Raw genomic sequence first — 16,508 nt, 5'->3', positions numbered from 1 at the left:
TATGATGCCCCAGGGATTTACCAACCATCAACTGTATCAATTCATCAATTATCTCCACTTCCACCACACTCATGTCCAGCAAGTTCCAGGGCACTACCATTTGTGCCATTAAAATAGCTTTCTAGACATTCCCCCGCACGTCTTTCACAAAATTAAATCTGTTCTGCTAGTCCTTATATTGTCCCCAAATGGGAATAGCTTTCCCTTGTCTTCTTTATCTAAATCTGCCACTTTCTTGTACAGTTCTAATAAATCTCCCAAAATGATCTTTGCTCTTGGGAATAACTCCAGCTCCACCATTCTAACTGTTGGAGCCAATGCCCTCAACCCTCAAACCATTCTGAGAGAATGTTCTGCAACCTTTCAATGACACTGAAATTGTTCCTAAACCATGGTGACAGGAACTGGATTGGACCTGGTTATCACAGACGTGCATCCACTGTGAGTAGATTGAAAGGGCCGAATGGCCTACTTCTGTTCCTATATTTTGTGCTAGCCCGTGTGAAAAAGGAAAAATTCACAATGAACTGTTAGAACAATCAAATTGAAAGTAGTCTTGGTCCAAATAAATTGGTTGTCAACTCCAAACCAAATTAAGAATTAAAACCATTTAGTTAAATCTGAATTAATTCAGGCTTCAAAAAATACAATTGCCTCTGCCGACTTTAGATGAGACTTCCAGTACTGATCCACAAAACTGTCCAATCCAATAACGAAATTTCAATTCCAACTTCATATTATTTGGACAATTTAGTGTCAAATTCAAAAAAATTCTGACTGTCTAAACTAGATGAAAGGCTCTACACTCCACTGAAATTAGATCTGCAGTTACTTATAGGGTATGGGAGTAATTCAGCATCACTCCATCTCCTTCCAATTATAAGATCATTTCATTAGAGAGACAGGGTTAGAGAGACTGACATAAACTTTCAAAGAGGTACTACTGTTCCACAGTGGTCTCAAATGCAACAATGCACCCAGCTATGAGGTCAGTTTCAGAGTAAATAAATGCCATTTTAAATACCCCAGTTCATGCATGAAAAAGGTTTGCATCCAGCAAAGCAAATCACCTAATATCTTCAAATTAAGGTTTTTTTATTCAGTCACAGGATGAGTGCATTGCTAGCTAGGCTAGCATCATCACCCATCCCAGAGGGCAGTTATGAGTCAACCCCATTGTTGTGGGTCTGGAGTCACATTTCGCCCAGACCAGGTAAAGATGGCAGTTTCCTTCCCTAAATCACATTAGTGAACATTACTTTTACAACAAGCAACAATGGTTTCATGATTGTCCTTAGACTTTTAATTTCAGTTTTTTATTGAATTCAAATTCATCTGCCATGGTGAGATTTGAACGCGGGTCCTTACCTGGATAATCGGTCCAGCGATAATTCCACTATGCCATCCTATGAGAATTACTATAGTCAAAGATGGCATGTCAAGTTAATAAAGAAAGAAAATCATGGCATTCATTTTGCCAAATCTAAATTGTTTCTCTGTTTCATTTGCCTATTCCCTCACTGCTTCCATAAGTTCATGCTGACAGGGAGTAAGTGGCAAGTTGAAAAGAATGATAGGTGTAACATCAAGGTCAGAATTATAGACAAAGGAGGGCCATGATTGCCTTTTTGTTTTAAATGCAGGTTTGAATCTTGAAAGTTTGACACCAAAATATTGACTTCAAATTGGTGTACCAACTGCCAGCAAAGTACCCACTACAGGGTCAATACACAGAAAAACAAATATTAAATAATGTTTTCAAAAGTGTGCTCACTGACCCGCACTGATTCCTGGACGAACAAAGACCATGATGTGAAGATTCTCACACGTGTGTTTTCAAGTCCCCATTTCTGTAAACTCCTCCAGCTCTCCCACCCTCTGATACTGACACGCATCTAATTCTGACTTCCTGTGAAACTCATAATAATTGTTCCACCATTGACATTGATCCTTCTGTTGTCAAGGCCCTAAGCTTTGAATACTCTTGGTCTTGCTTGCCACTAAAGATGCTTCAAACCAACACTTTTGATCAAGATTTTGGTCACTTCTTCTAATCTCTGCTTCTGCAGCTCAGTCTCACATTTTGTTTTGCAGGACTTCTGTGAAGTGCCTTGGAATATTTCATTTTATAAATGAAAAGTCTTCAAACATAAGAACAGGAACAGAAAATGTTGGAACTACTCAGATGTCTGGCAGCATCTGCAGAGTCTCAAACAGACTAAACACATCATGTCCGTAAACTCTCACCAATTTCTCTCTCCAGAAATCTAACCTGTTGTTCATAAAATCCCTACACAGTGTGTTAACAGGCCATTTGGCCCATCGGGTCCAAGCAACCCTCCAAACAGCATCCGACTAAGACCCTCTCCCCCACCTTATCCCCATCACCCTGCATTTCTCATGGCTAAACCACCTGCACATCCCTGGATACTAACCCACTCATCTTTGGACTGTGGGAGGAAACCGGAGCACCCGGAGGAACCCATGCAGACACGGGGAGAACGTGCAAATACCCCACAGACCCGGGTGGAATCAAACCCAGGTCCCTGGCGCAGTGAGGCAGCAGTGCTAGTGCCCTTGTGTTGTTGAAGTTATTCATTTTCTGCCTCATACAACGGCAGCCATGAACTGCTGCTCACATCCCTGTGGTACTTTGCAGGAATGGAAGAAATTCTGCTTCCTAATGTAGGGTGATGTTTCAAAACACAGGCACTTTCTGGTGAACAGAACGTTCTGCACTTCCCTGTTACACTGGTTCATTCGTCAAGGATAGAGAGAGAACAGGGCATCAAAAACCCAGCATTCATCAAACATAAAAGAACAGAAGTAAGGATCTTGTTACTGGGGTTGGGACAACTGGAGACAAAGTGTTCCAAGGTGCCATTTTAAGAGCTTTTTAAATCACGGCAGAGGAAGGAGCAGTCAGTGAAAGCAAACAGAACTGAGGTAATGATAAAAAAATTAAACATTTCCAACTCCCCAGAGCTTTAAGAATAAAACAGAACCTCGAGAAGAAAAAAATACACTGTTGGCCTGCGAACACTTCAAACAGAAAAGCCATCACATTAATAACATGACTTGACAGTAATATTACACATGAAACTTAAATGTGAGCACAAAATAAATTAATGGCATGGCATGTGGAATCTAAAGAATCATAAAAGGTTTAATCAGCCACACTGTGCATTTAACCTCAGAGCTAAATGTTCCATCATGGTCCACTGTCAATTTCACTCCTGCCTCATAAAGTGTTTCAATTTTTAAAAAGGAAAATTCAAACACATGAATTAGTTTTCTGATGAATCAATGTTCAGCTGGCACAAGGGCACTGACATTGCTGTTCAAATTGATTCAGCACTTGTTCATATGTTTGTTTAAAAGACCAAATGTTGGTGTTACTCCTGCAATTCAGCACACAATTAGCTTGACAGAGCCAACATGACCTTTTGCCTCACATGTCTGATTTATAGCTCTTCCGATATAAAAGATTTAGCTGAATTCCTTAACTCATAAAGGCCGAATAGAAATGTATTGTTATGGCTTGGGAGGTCGACATTATCTAGGTTTCATATGATAATTCAAGGGACAATATCTACAAGATGAGATGGACTTAATATTTCAATTGTTGGAATCAAGCTAAATTTTAAAGAACTACTGAACTCAAGACCAAAAGCAAATTTTTCTTCATTCTTATCACCTTTAGCAAATAGACAATTATTGTCACCACTCAGCACGCTACTTAAGTAAATCAAATTCTTTCTAGTAAATCTCTAGCAGGCAAAATAATTACAGCTACAGAGATGCTGATATGTGACGTTCTAATACACTTTTAATGATTCATTAAAACTAATGGCATTGAACAGCTGTGATGGAAGGTTATAGTAAGACCTACGTTTTAGTAAGAAGTTAAGAAATCTTATTCAATAGCCCCAAAGGCAAAGTGCTGATTTTTCATTGTTTTATTGGTACAACTGGCAAGGGTGGCTTTTGTTGTCCATCCCTAACTGTCCTTGAATTGAGTAGCTTGCTAGGCCATTTCAGAGGGCAGTTAAGAGTTAACTACATTATTGTTGGACTGGAGTCACATGTAGGCCAGATGAGGAAAGCATGGCAGACTTCCTTGCCTAAAGGCTATAAATGATGATATAATAATATTAATTTTTCTTAGAATCCCTATGGTGCAGATAGAAGCCATTCAGCCCAGAGGGGTTTGCACGTAACCACTGAGCAGCATCCCACCCAGACCACAGCATCACTGCATTTCCCATGGCTAACCGATCTAGCCTGCACCTCCCTGGACACTATGGGCAGTTCCCCATGGCTAATCCACCCTAACCTGCACATCTTTGGAACGTGGGAGGAAACCCATGCAGACACGAGGAGAATGTGCAAACTCCACACAGATAGTCACCCGCGAGTGGAATCGAACTTGGGCTCCTCGTGCTGTGAGGCAGCAGCGCGAACCACTGAGCCACCCAAACTTTTTTTTTGAAAAACAGAGACCAGAATTCAGTTCCAGATTATATCAAATGAATTTAAATTTCACCAGTGGCTGCGCTGGGATGCATTCTTAGCTTGGCCCTCCGGTTTCCCCAGTACAATGATATTTCAACTTTGCTAATGTCTCTCTCCAACGAAATACTCTCCCATAAAGTATTCAAGTCTCCGCATGTCCCAGTACTGTTCTGTTCGAAAGCAAACAGAGGTGATGCACAGCTCCCTCAAAGAGCTCCAGAAACAATGACCTTATTTGAGTGAAATTGCTGCAGAGATCAGCTGAAATCAGCTATCATGGAGTGCAGGCATTAGCAATCATTGCATGCCATGGAGCTGGTACATCCATACCTCTACTGGGAGCTGTTGACGGCTCTGAAGTGAATCACAGATCGAAAGAGGAAAAAAACATCAAGAAAATATGCAGGTATGGGAATGTTAAATAGAAAGGGAGAAGACGAAAAGAAGAAGGAGACAGAGAAAGTGATTGTAATGAGGTCAGCACACTATGATCTCAAGTGAGATCTGGTATTGACATGTGGTGCCTCCCCGTATGGCATCAGGGTAGTATTAGGTCATGGGTGGCCCAATGCAGAGGAACACCCAATAGCGTCAGCATCTAGGACTTTGGCTCATGCAGAGCGAAAATACACTCATATAGCGAAGAAAGATTTGGCGGTCATCTTTGGCATCAGCAAGTATCACCAACACCTTTACGGATGTGAATTTGTAAAGCTAACAGACCACAAACACCTGCTGGATCTACTAAACGAAGTCAAGGCCGTGAGGCCCATAACTTCAGGCCACATTCAGTGGTGGGCTCTAATACTAAATGGATATAATTCAAAGTTGGAACACCATCTGGGAGGCCAAGTAGCAAATGCAGATGCATTGAGCCACCTCCTGTTGGGAGATACACCACCAGTGGTATCACCACTGGAACAGTCCAGAATAGTTTTCAATTTTCTGGACACACTTCCAGTCACAGCTGACAATATCAGACTTTGGATGCAGGAAGATCCAGTTCTGGCTAAACTGAAGCAGCTGGGAACCAAAGGGCCATCACAATGAAAAATGAAACCTTTTTGGACCCGGAGAGATCAGATCACAGTAGAAGCAGCATATTAATATGGGAAACAAGAGTGACTGTCCCGAGCAAAGGTCACCACTAGGTACTGGCTGAACTCCACCAGGGTCATCCAGGGGAGTCCAAAATGAAGATGTTGGCGAAAAGTCATGTCCGATGGTCAGGACTGGATGCAGACATAGCTGTGTTGGTGAGGAAATGCCCAGAGTGCCAACAAGGAATGGCAAGGTAAACCCTGGACTTGGTTACATGTTGACGCTGCAGGTCCTTTCATGGCAAAAGTGAGGAGTCCAGATGATGGAGATCATTCATTCCTGATGAAGGGCTTTTGCCTGAAACGTCAACTCTCCTGCTCCTCGGATGCTGCCTGCCCTGCTTTACTTTTCCAGCACTGCACAGGTTCTTTCATGGGCTCAGTGATCACAGATCATTTTTAACCATCAGGGAATTTGAGTATCTCCTGACATCAAATGGTATTTGTCATACAAGGATAGATTCATACCATCCATCATCCAACGGTCTGGCAGTCCAAACTTGAAAGGCAGGCTTAAAGAAGCTGTATACAGCTTCACCCAATACCAAACTGCCTCAGTTCCTATTTGATTATTGGACCATCCTTCATGCAACTACAGGGTTAGCTCTAGCAGAGTTGCTAATGGGGAGAAGACTCGGCACCAGGTTAAATCTGATCTTCCCAGACCTGAGGGGAGGGTGAAACAGCAGCAGGAGCATCAAATACAGACACAACATTCCGCTAAGCGAGACAATTGGTTTACTTCAGGGGACCAAGCTGGTGTAACAGCCATGGGAATGGTGCTGCATGGGTATGAAGTATGGTCGTGTGAGGTCAGGTCCGGTGATGTACAAAGTTTGGGTAGGTGCGATGGTCCTGAACAAGCATGTGGACCATATGAAAGTTTCAAACTCACAAACGGGGCAGGAGCAAACCATGCCCAGCTCCTCGACAGCCTTTCCAACTGGTCCAGAACCCATGGCTCTCCCTCTCCATCAAGTGTTGAGGATCCCTTGGAATCTGAGATGGACATGGCGGAGAATGAATTTTTTCCGAGACACTCTGGGCTCTAAAGATGAACTACTGTGTGTTATAGGCCGCCCGTATCAGAGGCAGGTGCTAAAATGCCCCATGAAGAGCTACAGAAAAAAGAACCGGCCTATGTCCTTGGACTGAGAGGGGGAGGAACGTAGTGAGTGTGACGAGGTCAGCCAGATAGACCTCATAGAATATGAGTTTCCTGACTGGGGCTGTTAACCTGGTACAGTCAGGGAGCCCTGGTTGACAGATAAAAACAGGAGTGTCAGAGGTTCTGTTCACTCTGAGAGCTGGATCAATGTCAAGGACTCTCCACTTTTAAATAAAGGACGACTTGCTAACACGTCACGGGCCTCTGTGAAATCATTTCAGAAGGACAGCAAGAAAGCGAGAGAGAAAGACAAAAAGAGAGACAGAGAGAAAGAGAGACTGAGAGAAAGGAGAGAACAAGAGGTACACAAGAGAAAGTAGATAGTAGAGAGACTTAAAGTTGATTTCAATCAGACTGTGCTCAGATCAACCATATTACAATTAACTTCCTATTGTCAAGAGTCCCTAATGTAAGTGTTCTCTTGATTCTTCAAGTTAAAATAAAACTTTAGGAGGCCATGACATCACCAACATACGCAATGCTCTTATTGAAAGAAATTACCCAATGATTGTTAAATGGAGTGGTGAACTCCTAACTTACAGACAATATATTTGAAACTATTGGAAATTGCATAAAGGGCAGAAGAAAATACATATACACACTTGCTTTGGATCAATTCTAATATGCTCATGGAAAAGAAAAACTCCTGACAGCAAGATTTTTTACTGCTGCTGCAACATTCTGTGTAAGGCATACACGGCAATGCAGCCCATAAAAAATGAGGAGGCCAGCCCAGTTTGTTCAAGGACAACTCTTTTGCTTGGCACTGTTCTTTCCAGAAGAAATGCCACAAAAGGACTTTGTCTGACGGACCTTACAATCCAGGAACAGTCTGCCAACTCCTTGCATACTTGAGGTAACATTTCACTCGAGTCAAATTATTTACCTTGATATGGAGATGGAGTATTCGATGGGCGACCACTGCGAGCATATTTTTGTCGTTTTCCATCTTTCCAATCTATAACTAGAACAAAGAGAAAACAATAGCTTATTGTTCTCAAGACAATGGCTCTCACTGCAATTTATGCAGAAAAATGGCATATTCCATACATCCATCTTTCACATTGATGGAAGTGGGCCTCATACAGTTAGTGGTTGGAATAGAAAAGTTAATACACTTCTCAATAAATATTCACATCCAGTCCAGAAAATTGCACTGAGTACACAGTGGGAATTGGTAGCAATCTGGTCACCAACTTGAAGAGTAAATGTCATTTTGGTTTCTTAGATACTTCCCTCTGGAATACAATTAAATTCTTAAACATTCAAGTTGAAAAACATAGATCAGCAAACAGTCCATTTGACTGTTTTCCTGATTCATATCACAGTACGCTACATAGCTATCCCACTGCGCTTGTCTGCAATATACAAATTAAAAAGAAGGATTGCCTTAATACCTTAAATTCAAGAGAATGTCTCAAACAGTAGATGGGATTGTGTTAATACTCCTGTTGACAGCTGTGCTCATATTTCAGACTGTGCTGGGACATCAAACACTGCAGAAAACAATAGCATAAAACATTTCAATGAAGGATTCTCTTCAGAGTTGGGCGGTATCTACTATATTAGAACACTGGGCTCTCAAAGTGGAGACTCTGGTTCAAATCAAAGACTTGACTGGTATTCAAGTTAGGGTCTTCCTCAGGGAGTTGGTTCAAGGGTCTTGACGGGAACCTCTCTGCAGGGCAAAGGAAGATGAAAACAAAGGAAAACAGAATCATCTGCGCAAAATGAAACATCACCAACTAATGGCTTGGCTGGTTCCTATCATCTGTTAAACCTGATCCATCTTTTAGGCATAATGTGGATTACAGGGAACTAAAAGGAAGGAATCAAGGAACAATTAAACAAATGGTGAACCGTACCATGGAGTTTCAGAGAGAAAGAAAGGATTTTACACACCACCTACTTACCTGCAGAATCCAAATACCTAAGCTGCATAATAAGTATTGTCAAAAGGGGAATAAAGAGATTGCAAATAGACTTTAAAAACCTTTAGTGGTTTTATGAAGAGCTGGTGATAGCACAACAGCAGTGTGCCAAGGAAACAAGAGAAACTGTAAAATCAATGTTGCTGTGTTACCAACACAAAGAAACAAGGCCACTTCATATGTACTTCTTGAGGCAAAATCGAGAGACGGCAGCTGGATAGAATTACTAGAAATCCATCATTATTCTTTCCAAAATATTGATTTATATCTGGTAAGTGACCTATTCAAGATCATTCTGTACTAGCTTTATGTTCTTGCATTTTTACTAGAGGTTGCATCAAAACTGAAAATCCTAAATGCTTGCAACACTGAAATTTAACCGTGCTGTTTATTTCCTGCTGACAGCATTGATACCTCTTAGACTATGGTTTCATAGTCACCACAACACTGCAATACCTTACACAGCTAGTAATACACTAAGATTTGATGACAACATCAAACTGTTCCACCAAGACTGAGCATTGCAATTCTCATCTCACTCTCCTGAGACAAACACACACTATTTAATGTAGAAGAATGAATGGCTGATATTCTATGTTCACCATTCCATCTCTATACTGCCTGAGAGCTCACCACAAACTGGGAGAATGAATTTTGCCCACCTATTTACTGTTGGTGCAGGACAGCATGAATAGCCTCAACCTTAAGTGCTACTGAAACCATTTTGTGTTGCCAGTAACAAAGCCAGAAGTTGCTGGAAAAGCTCAGCAACTCTGGTGAAGAGAAATCAAAGTTGACATTTCGGGTCCGGTGACTCTTTAGAACTGAGTTCTTTTGATTTTTATGGTGTTGTCAGTGCTTGCCAATGCAAAATACAAGAAATTTGAGGGAAAAATTTCATTAATTAAATGTTTGAGACAAACACATAAAATGCTGGAGAAACTCAGCAGATCTGGAGATAGAAACAAAGTTAATGTTTCAAGTCCAACATGGCTCTTTTTCAGAACAAGTTAGAGTAAAATTGGACCCATAATTGTAACTCTGTTTCTCTCCCCACAAATGCTTCCAGACCTGCTGAGTTTCTCCAGCACATTTTTGCATTTGTTTCAGATTTCCAGCATCTGCAGTAGTTTACTTTTGGACAGGTAATAATTTGCAAAGGTAAATGCAGCAAAGTTGGGGAAATAGAATTGTGATGTAAATGAGCCACAGTCGACTTGAATGACAGTGAAAAAGACCCATAGGCTGAATGACCAATCTTTCTTCCTAACACCAGTGCTGAATTAAGATGTGTTGAATATTTTCTAGGAAAATGGCAGCACAGGATTGGTTAACCAGAGATCAGGTTGACCAAAGAAAATATTCCAGTCCCTGACTGGTGCCTCCCAAGTAGATAAATGTGCAGCTTATTAGGAAAGTTCTTCAATATCTATTATAAATTGCTGCATTAAACATTAACCGTATCATGAAAATATAAAATATTTGGAATTTCATGAATACCTTGACAGAGATATTATTCATTGAACTTCTCAAAGGCTCAACTACATAGGCAATGTGTTCAAATTAGATCAACAATGGCTTACATCATTGTTTAAAACAGTTGAATGCTTGCAAAATTGAAGACAGAAAAATAGTGTTTTGTCAAGTCCTTCAGAACAATTAATTTAATTCTGAAGGAAATTATTGCCATTACAAAGAAAATGAACTGCATTCATTAGGAGCTCATGTTCTGGTATTTGTATAGAATCTGAGATTGTAAAGGAACACTGAATAATTATTTTCCAAACAAGCTGGACAGGATTCCTGTTAGTTCATTATTCACTGAGTTATACCCCACTGATGCTATTAACTCCCCCTTCCAACATCACTTTGAATTATTCAGTTTGAAACTATGCCTTGTTCTGGAGCCAGGCAAGTGGATATGTTTGTACATTCTTAATATTAACACAGCTGCAGCCCAGGTGACCCACCTTTCTGTCTTCAGAAAAGTAGCTCTCATTTAGCCTGCCCTTTCTGCCCACATACAGCCCTCCATAGACAAGGCTACATATGCTTAATCAGGAATGCAATCTTTCCTCTACCACTCAGTGCCTGGGGAGGAAGAGTTGGTTGTTAATTATACAGCATGGTGGCTCAATGGTTAGCACTGCTGCCTCACAGCACCAGGGACCCGCATTCAAATCCACCCTAGGGCCACTATCTGTGTGGAGTTTGCACATTCTCCCCGTGCCTGCATGGGTTTCCTCCCACAATCCAAAGATGTGCAGGTTAGATGAACTGGCAATATTAAATTGCCCATAGTGTTCAGAGATGTGTAGGCTAGGTGCGTTGGTCAGGGGAAATGGGGAATGGGATACTTTTCGGAGCGTTGGTGTGGACTTATTGGGCCAAATGGCTTGTTCCCACACTGTTGAGATTCTATGATACATGCTTAGGAATAGTATTCCTGTTACATCACTAACTTTTCCAAGTCCTGTTGATTTGATTTATTATTGTCACATGTACCTAGGTACAGTGAAAAGATTTGTTTTGCAGTTCAACAGTTTTGCCCAGGGTGTGAAATGCATAACCTCTGGGTCTTCAGCATGAACACCACTTCCCTCGATAGGTGCTAAAATGCTATTTTTACCCATTACCTATTAACTTATTCAATTGCACTCTAGCAATAATATGTATGGGTTAGGGTTCATGGGTAAAAATAGCATTTTAGCACCTATCAAGGGGAGTGGTGTTCATGCTGAAGACCCAGAGGTTATCCATTTCACACCCTGGTCAAAACTGTTGACAAGATCCTCTTTCTGTTAAGGGAATATCACCTCAGATTCAGAAGGCTGAGCTGATCTGCTATGGTGCATATTAAACCGCTCTCCACTGCAATTTCTGTCTCTGCTCCACATCATGGACTGTTAGGTCTGGTACATCCATGTGCAGAGTTGAACTCCCTTGACTCTGTCATTAGTTTAAAAGACCATTCCCAGAGTATTGATGTAACAATGTTGTCCATTTTCACAACAGCAACAAGAACAGAAAGGGTTGGAGAAACTCAGCAGGTCTGGCAGCATCTGTGGAGAGAGAAACAGAGTTAATGTTTCAAGTCCAGCCTGACTCTTTTTCAGAACCCAGAAGGCTTCTGAAGAAGAGTCACACTGGACTCAAAACACTAACTTCATTTCTCTCTCCATAAACACTAACCGACCTGCTGAGTTTTTTCCGTACATTATCTTTTTGTTCCAGATTTCCAGCATCCGCATTTCTCTGTTTTACTCATCCTTAACAGAAAGCTTGATGAAGCACCAATGTTTTCTGTTGTAAAGTTTGAGGAAGTTTCATGTTGTCAGTCGTTGCCTGTTGGACAATGCCAAACTTATTTCATGCAATGATAACCCAATGGAGAAAGGGTAGTGTTTTGAAGACTGCTAAATGTGACTAGCAGTCCCAACTGCTCCATTTTCATTTTGTAAAAGTCATGGAGTTCTCACATTGAATTGACTGCTAACCACCAGCAACATGAGAGGTTGAACCACTTTTATGTCATTATATTTTGTTTGAAAGTTTGTTGTGGGATTCAGTGCCTGAGTATGGGTTAAGTCAAAGTAGGGGTTTCCTTAGAAAACACCTTTAAAGTCCTCGGGGCACCTTGAAGTTCTTCATAGTCAACGAATCACTGAAACAGTGCTTTGTAGGTAATTGCATATAGCAAGTTGCCACAAATAGCAGTTGTTATTTATCTTTTCCCAATTTGATTTCACTATGACTCTCACTTGTTCTCCCTTTAACCCCCTTCCCACCAAATTGCTGATCACCCAATATTCCAAAATTTCCAGCACCACTCTAATCTAGACTCTGGTTTCCAGCATCTGCAGTCATTGTTTTTATCCACCCAATATTCCTGCCAACCATTCATTCAGACAGACAGTCACCAAAGATCCTTAGACAGCACCTTCCAAACCCATGCCCACTTCCATCCAGAAGGACATTAGCAGCAGATATTTCCCTTTGTAGTGATTATAATGAGGTCAGCCAGGTGGACCTCATAGAATCTGAGTTCCCTGATTGGGGCTGTTAATCTGGTCCAATCAGGGAGCCCTGGCTGACATATAAACAGGAATGTTAGACATCCTGTTCACTCTGAGAGCTGGCTCTGAGGGAGCTAGTTCAGTAGCAAGGACTCTCCACAGTTCGTAATAGATGGCTTGGTGACGAGAATTCTGGCTTCTGTGGAGCTGAAGGCCAATTGGACTTCAAATAGGCACGACAACAGGCTTTGTCATTAGAAAATGCAGCAAGTGGAGCGTACGAGTTACAGGGTATTCCTATGGAAGTGGACACCTTTGCCAGGCTGACTGAGCTTGAGGAACACCACTTGAGTGAAAGTAATTGCACAGCCCCACTCAGGACATATACTGAACAGAAGGACTCTCAGTCATCCCACAGCAAAACCCCAAAACTAAGTCAAGCCTTGATCAAAAGGTTAAAATTTTCCTCAGAGTCTGGGCCAGCAAGCCATTGTCCTTGCTTCCAGAATGCAGATTCGAGGCAGCAAAAGTCCCATCAGGCTTGAACTGAGTCAGTGAACTCACAGGCCGGTATCCAGGAGAGTGCACACCCTGGAAAGTCCACTGGTATCTGGTTTGGAACAGTTAAATTGCTTAGCAACATCCAAATCAGAACCAATCAAAATAAACATCTGGTCTAATGGAAGTTGATACTGGCACAGCTGCATCAGTGATCACAGAACCAGTCTTTAACAAAATTTGTTCTGGCTTCCAACCCTTGGTTTGTGTAAGCTCTCGGCTAGACTGACAACCTATACCGGGGAACCTTTCCAGATTAAGGATAAAACTTTGGTTCAGGTCTCATATGAGAAGCAGCTGCTCAGTGACCTGTACAAGAAGGACGGATTGCACCTAAATTGGAAGAAGACTAATATACTGGCAGGGAACTTTGCTAGAACTGCTTGGGAGAATTTAAACTAGTAAGGTGGGGGGGGGGGGTGGGGGGGGGGGGGGGGGGTGGGGGGGGGGGGGGGGGTGGGGGGGGGGGGTGGGTGGGACCCAGGGAGATAGTGAGGAAAGAGATCGATCTGAGACGGGTACAGCTAAGAACAGAAGTGAGTCAAACAGTCAGGGCAGGCAGGGACAAGGAAGGACTAATAAATTAAACTGCATTTATTTCAATGCAAGGGACCTAACAGGGAAGGCAGATGAAGTCAGGACATGGTTAGGAACATGAGACTGGGATATCATAGCAATTACGGAAACATGGCTCAGAGATGGGCAGGACTGGCAGCTTAATGTTCTAGGATGCAAATGCTACAGGAAGGATAGAAAGGGAGGCAAGAGAGGAGGGGGATTGGCATTTTTGATAAGGGATAGCATTACAGCTGTGCTGAGGGAAGATATTCCCGGAAATACATCCAGGGAAGTTATTTGGGTGGAACTGAGAAATAAGAAAGGGATGATCACCTTGTTGGGATTGTATTATAGACCTCCTAATAGTCAGAGAGAAATTGAGAAACAAACTTGTAAGGAGATCTCAGCTATCTGTAAGAATAATAGGGTAGTTATGGTAGGGGATTTTAACTTTCCAAACATAGACTGGGACTGCCATAGTGTTAAGGGTTTAGATGGAGAGGAATTTCTTAAGTGTGTACAAGACAATTTCCTGATTCAGTATGTGGATGTACCTACTAGAGAAGGTGCAAAACAAGACCTACTCTTGGGAAAAAAGGCAGGGCAGTGACTGAGGTGTCAGTGGGGGAGCACTTTGGGGCCAGCGACCATAATTCTATTCGTTTTAAAATAGTGATGGAAAAGGATAGACCAGATCAAAGTTGAAGTTCTAAATAGGAGAAAGGCCAATTTTGACGGTATTCGGCAAGAACTTTCGAAAGCTGATTGGAGGCAGATGTTTGCAGGTAAAAGGGCGGCTGGAAAATGGGAAGCCTTCAGAAATGAGATAACAAGAATCCAGAGAAAGTATATTCCTGTCAGGGTGAAAGGGAAGGCTGGTAGGTATAGGGAATGCTGGATGACTAAAGAAATTGAGGGTTTGGTTAAGAAAAAGAAGGAAGCATGTGTCAGGTATAGACAGGATAGATCGAGGGAATCCTTCGAAGAGTATAAAGAAAGTAGGAGTATACTTAAGAGAGAAATCAGGAGGGCAAAACGGGGACATGAGATAGCTTGGGCAAATAGAATTAAGAAGAATCCAAATATATTTGGCTTTTACAAATATATTAAGGACAAAAGGGTAACTAGTGAGAGAATAGGGCCCCTCAAAGATCAGCAAGGCAGCCTTTGTGTGGAGCCACAGAAAATGGGGGAGATACTAAATGAATATTTTGCATCAGTATTTACTGTGGAAAAGGATATGGAAGATATAGACTGTAGAGAAATAGATGGTGAAATCTTGCAAAATGTCCATATTACAGAGGAGGACGTGCTGGATGTCTTGAAACGGTTAAAAGTGGATAAATCCCCAGGACCTGATCAGGTGTACCCGAGAACTCTATGGGAACCTAGAGAAGTGATTGCTGGGCCTCTTGCTGAGATATTTGTATCATTGATAGTCACAGGTGAGGTGCCGGAAGACTGGAGGTTGTCAAACGTGGTGCCACTGTTTAAGAAGGGCGGTAAAGACAAGCCAGGGAACTATAGACCAGTGAGCCTGACGTCAGTGGTGGGCAAGTTGTTGGAGGGAATCCTGAGGGACAGGATGTACATGTATTTGGAAAGGCAAGGACTGATTCGGGATAGTCAACATGGCTTTGTGCCTGGGAAATCATGTCTCACAAACTTGATTGAGTTTTTTGAAGAAGTAACAAAGAAGATTGATGAGGGCAGAGCAGTAGATGTGATCTATATGGACTTCTGTAAGGTGTTCAAAAAGGTTCCCCATGGGAGACTGATTAGCAAGGTTAGATCTCATGGAATACAGGGAGAACTAGCCATTTGGACACGGAATTGGCTCAAAGGTAGAAGACAAGAGGGTGGTGGTGGAGGGTTGTTTCTCAGACTGGAGGCCTGTGACCAGTGGAGTGCCACAAGGATCGGTGTTGGGCCCTCTACTTTTTGTCATTTACATAAATGATTTGGATGTGAGCATATGAAGTACAGTTAGTAAGTTTGCAGATGATACCAAAATTGGAGGTGTAGTGGACAGCGAAGAGGGTTACCTCAGATTATAACAGGATCTGGACCAGATAGGCCAATGGGCTGAGAAGTGGCAGATGGAGTTTAATTCAGATAAATGCAAGGTGCTGCATTTTGGGAGAGCAAATCTTAGCAGGACTTATACACTTAATGGTAAGGTCCTTGAGAGTGTTGCTGAACAAAGAGACCTTGGAGTGCAGGTTCATAGCTCCTTGAAAGTGGAGTCGCATCTAGATAGGATAGTGAAGAAGGTGTTTGGTATACTTTCCTTTATTGGTTAGAGTATTGAGTACAGGAGTTGGGAGGTCATGTTCCAGCTGTACAGGACATTGGTTAGGCCACTGTTGGAATATTGCATACAATTCTGGTCTCCTTCCTATCGGAAAGATGTTGTGAAACTTGAAAGGGTTCAGAAAAGATTTATAAGGATGTTGCCAGAGTCGGAGGATTTGAGCTATAGGGAGAGGCTGAACAGGCTGGGGCTGTTTTCCCTGGAGCGTCAGAGGCTAAGGGGTGACCTTATAGAGGTTTACAAAATTATGAGGGGCATGGATAGGATAAATAGAAAAAGTCTTTTCCCTGGGGTCGGGGAATCCAGAACTAGAGGGCATAGGTTTAGGGTGAGAGGGGAAAGATATAA

General features: G+C 42.1%; 1 protein-coding gene across 7 annotated transcripts in view; it reads right to left on the bottom strand.

Annotated features, from left to right (window-relative positions):
• Window positions 1–16,508, bottom strand: part of LOC122563483 (polycomb protein SCMH1-like) — a 204,065-nt gene that overhangs the window by 170,174 nt on the left and 17,383 nt on the right. For 3 of the 7 annotated variants that reach the window (XM_087976703.1, XM_087976702.1, XM_087976704.1), the window contains exons 4-5: window positions 8,181–8,279; window positions 7,670–7,747 (exon numbers count right to left, since the gene is read on the bottom strand). Coding sequence is in view for 4 of the 7 variants with exons in the window: in XM_087976702.1 (XP_087832828.1) it covers window positions 7,670–7,732 (63 nt within the window). In the remaining 3 variants the exon portion in view is untranslated. Of the gene's footprint in view, window positions 1–7,669; window positions 7,748–8,180; window positions 8,280–16,508 lie in introns of those variants that run through there. The other 4 variants (XM_043717253.2, XM_087976701.1, XM_043717257.2 and 1 more) reach the window with 2 other exon arrangements.

This window comes from Chiloscyllium plagiosum, unplaced genomic scaffold, assembly GCF_037043375.1.
Source record: "Chiloscyllium plagiosum isolate Xiang-an unplaced genomic scaffold, Cpla_swu_hap1 HiC_scaffold_30, whole genome shotgun sequence".
Lineage (NCBI taxonomy): Eukaryota > Metazoa > Chordata > Chondrichthyes > Orectolobiformes > Hemiscylliidae > Chiloscyllium > Chiloscyllium plagiosum.
The sequence above is the reverse complement of the archived record's forward strand: the minus strand, read 5'-3'. Positions and strand labels throughout refer to the sequence as shown.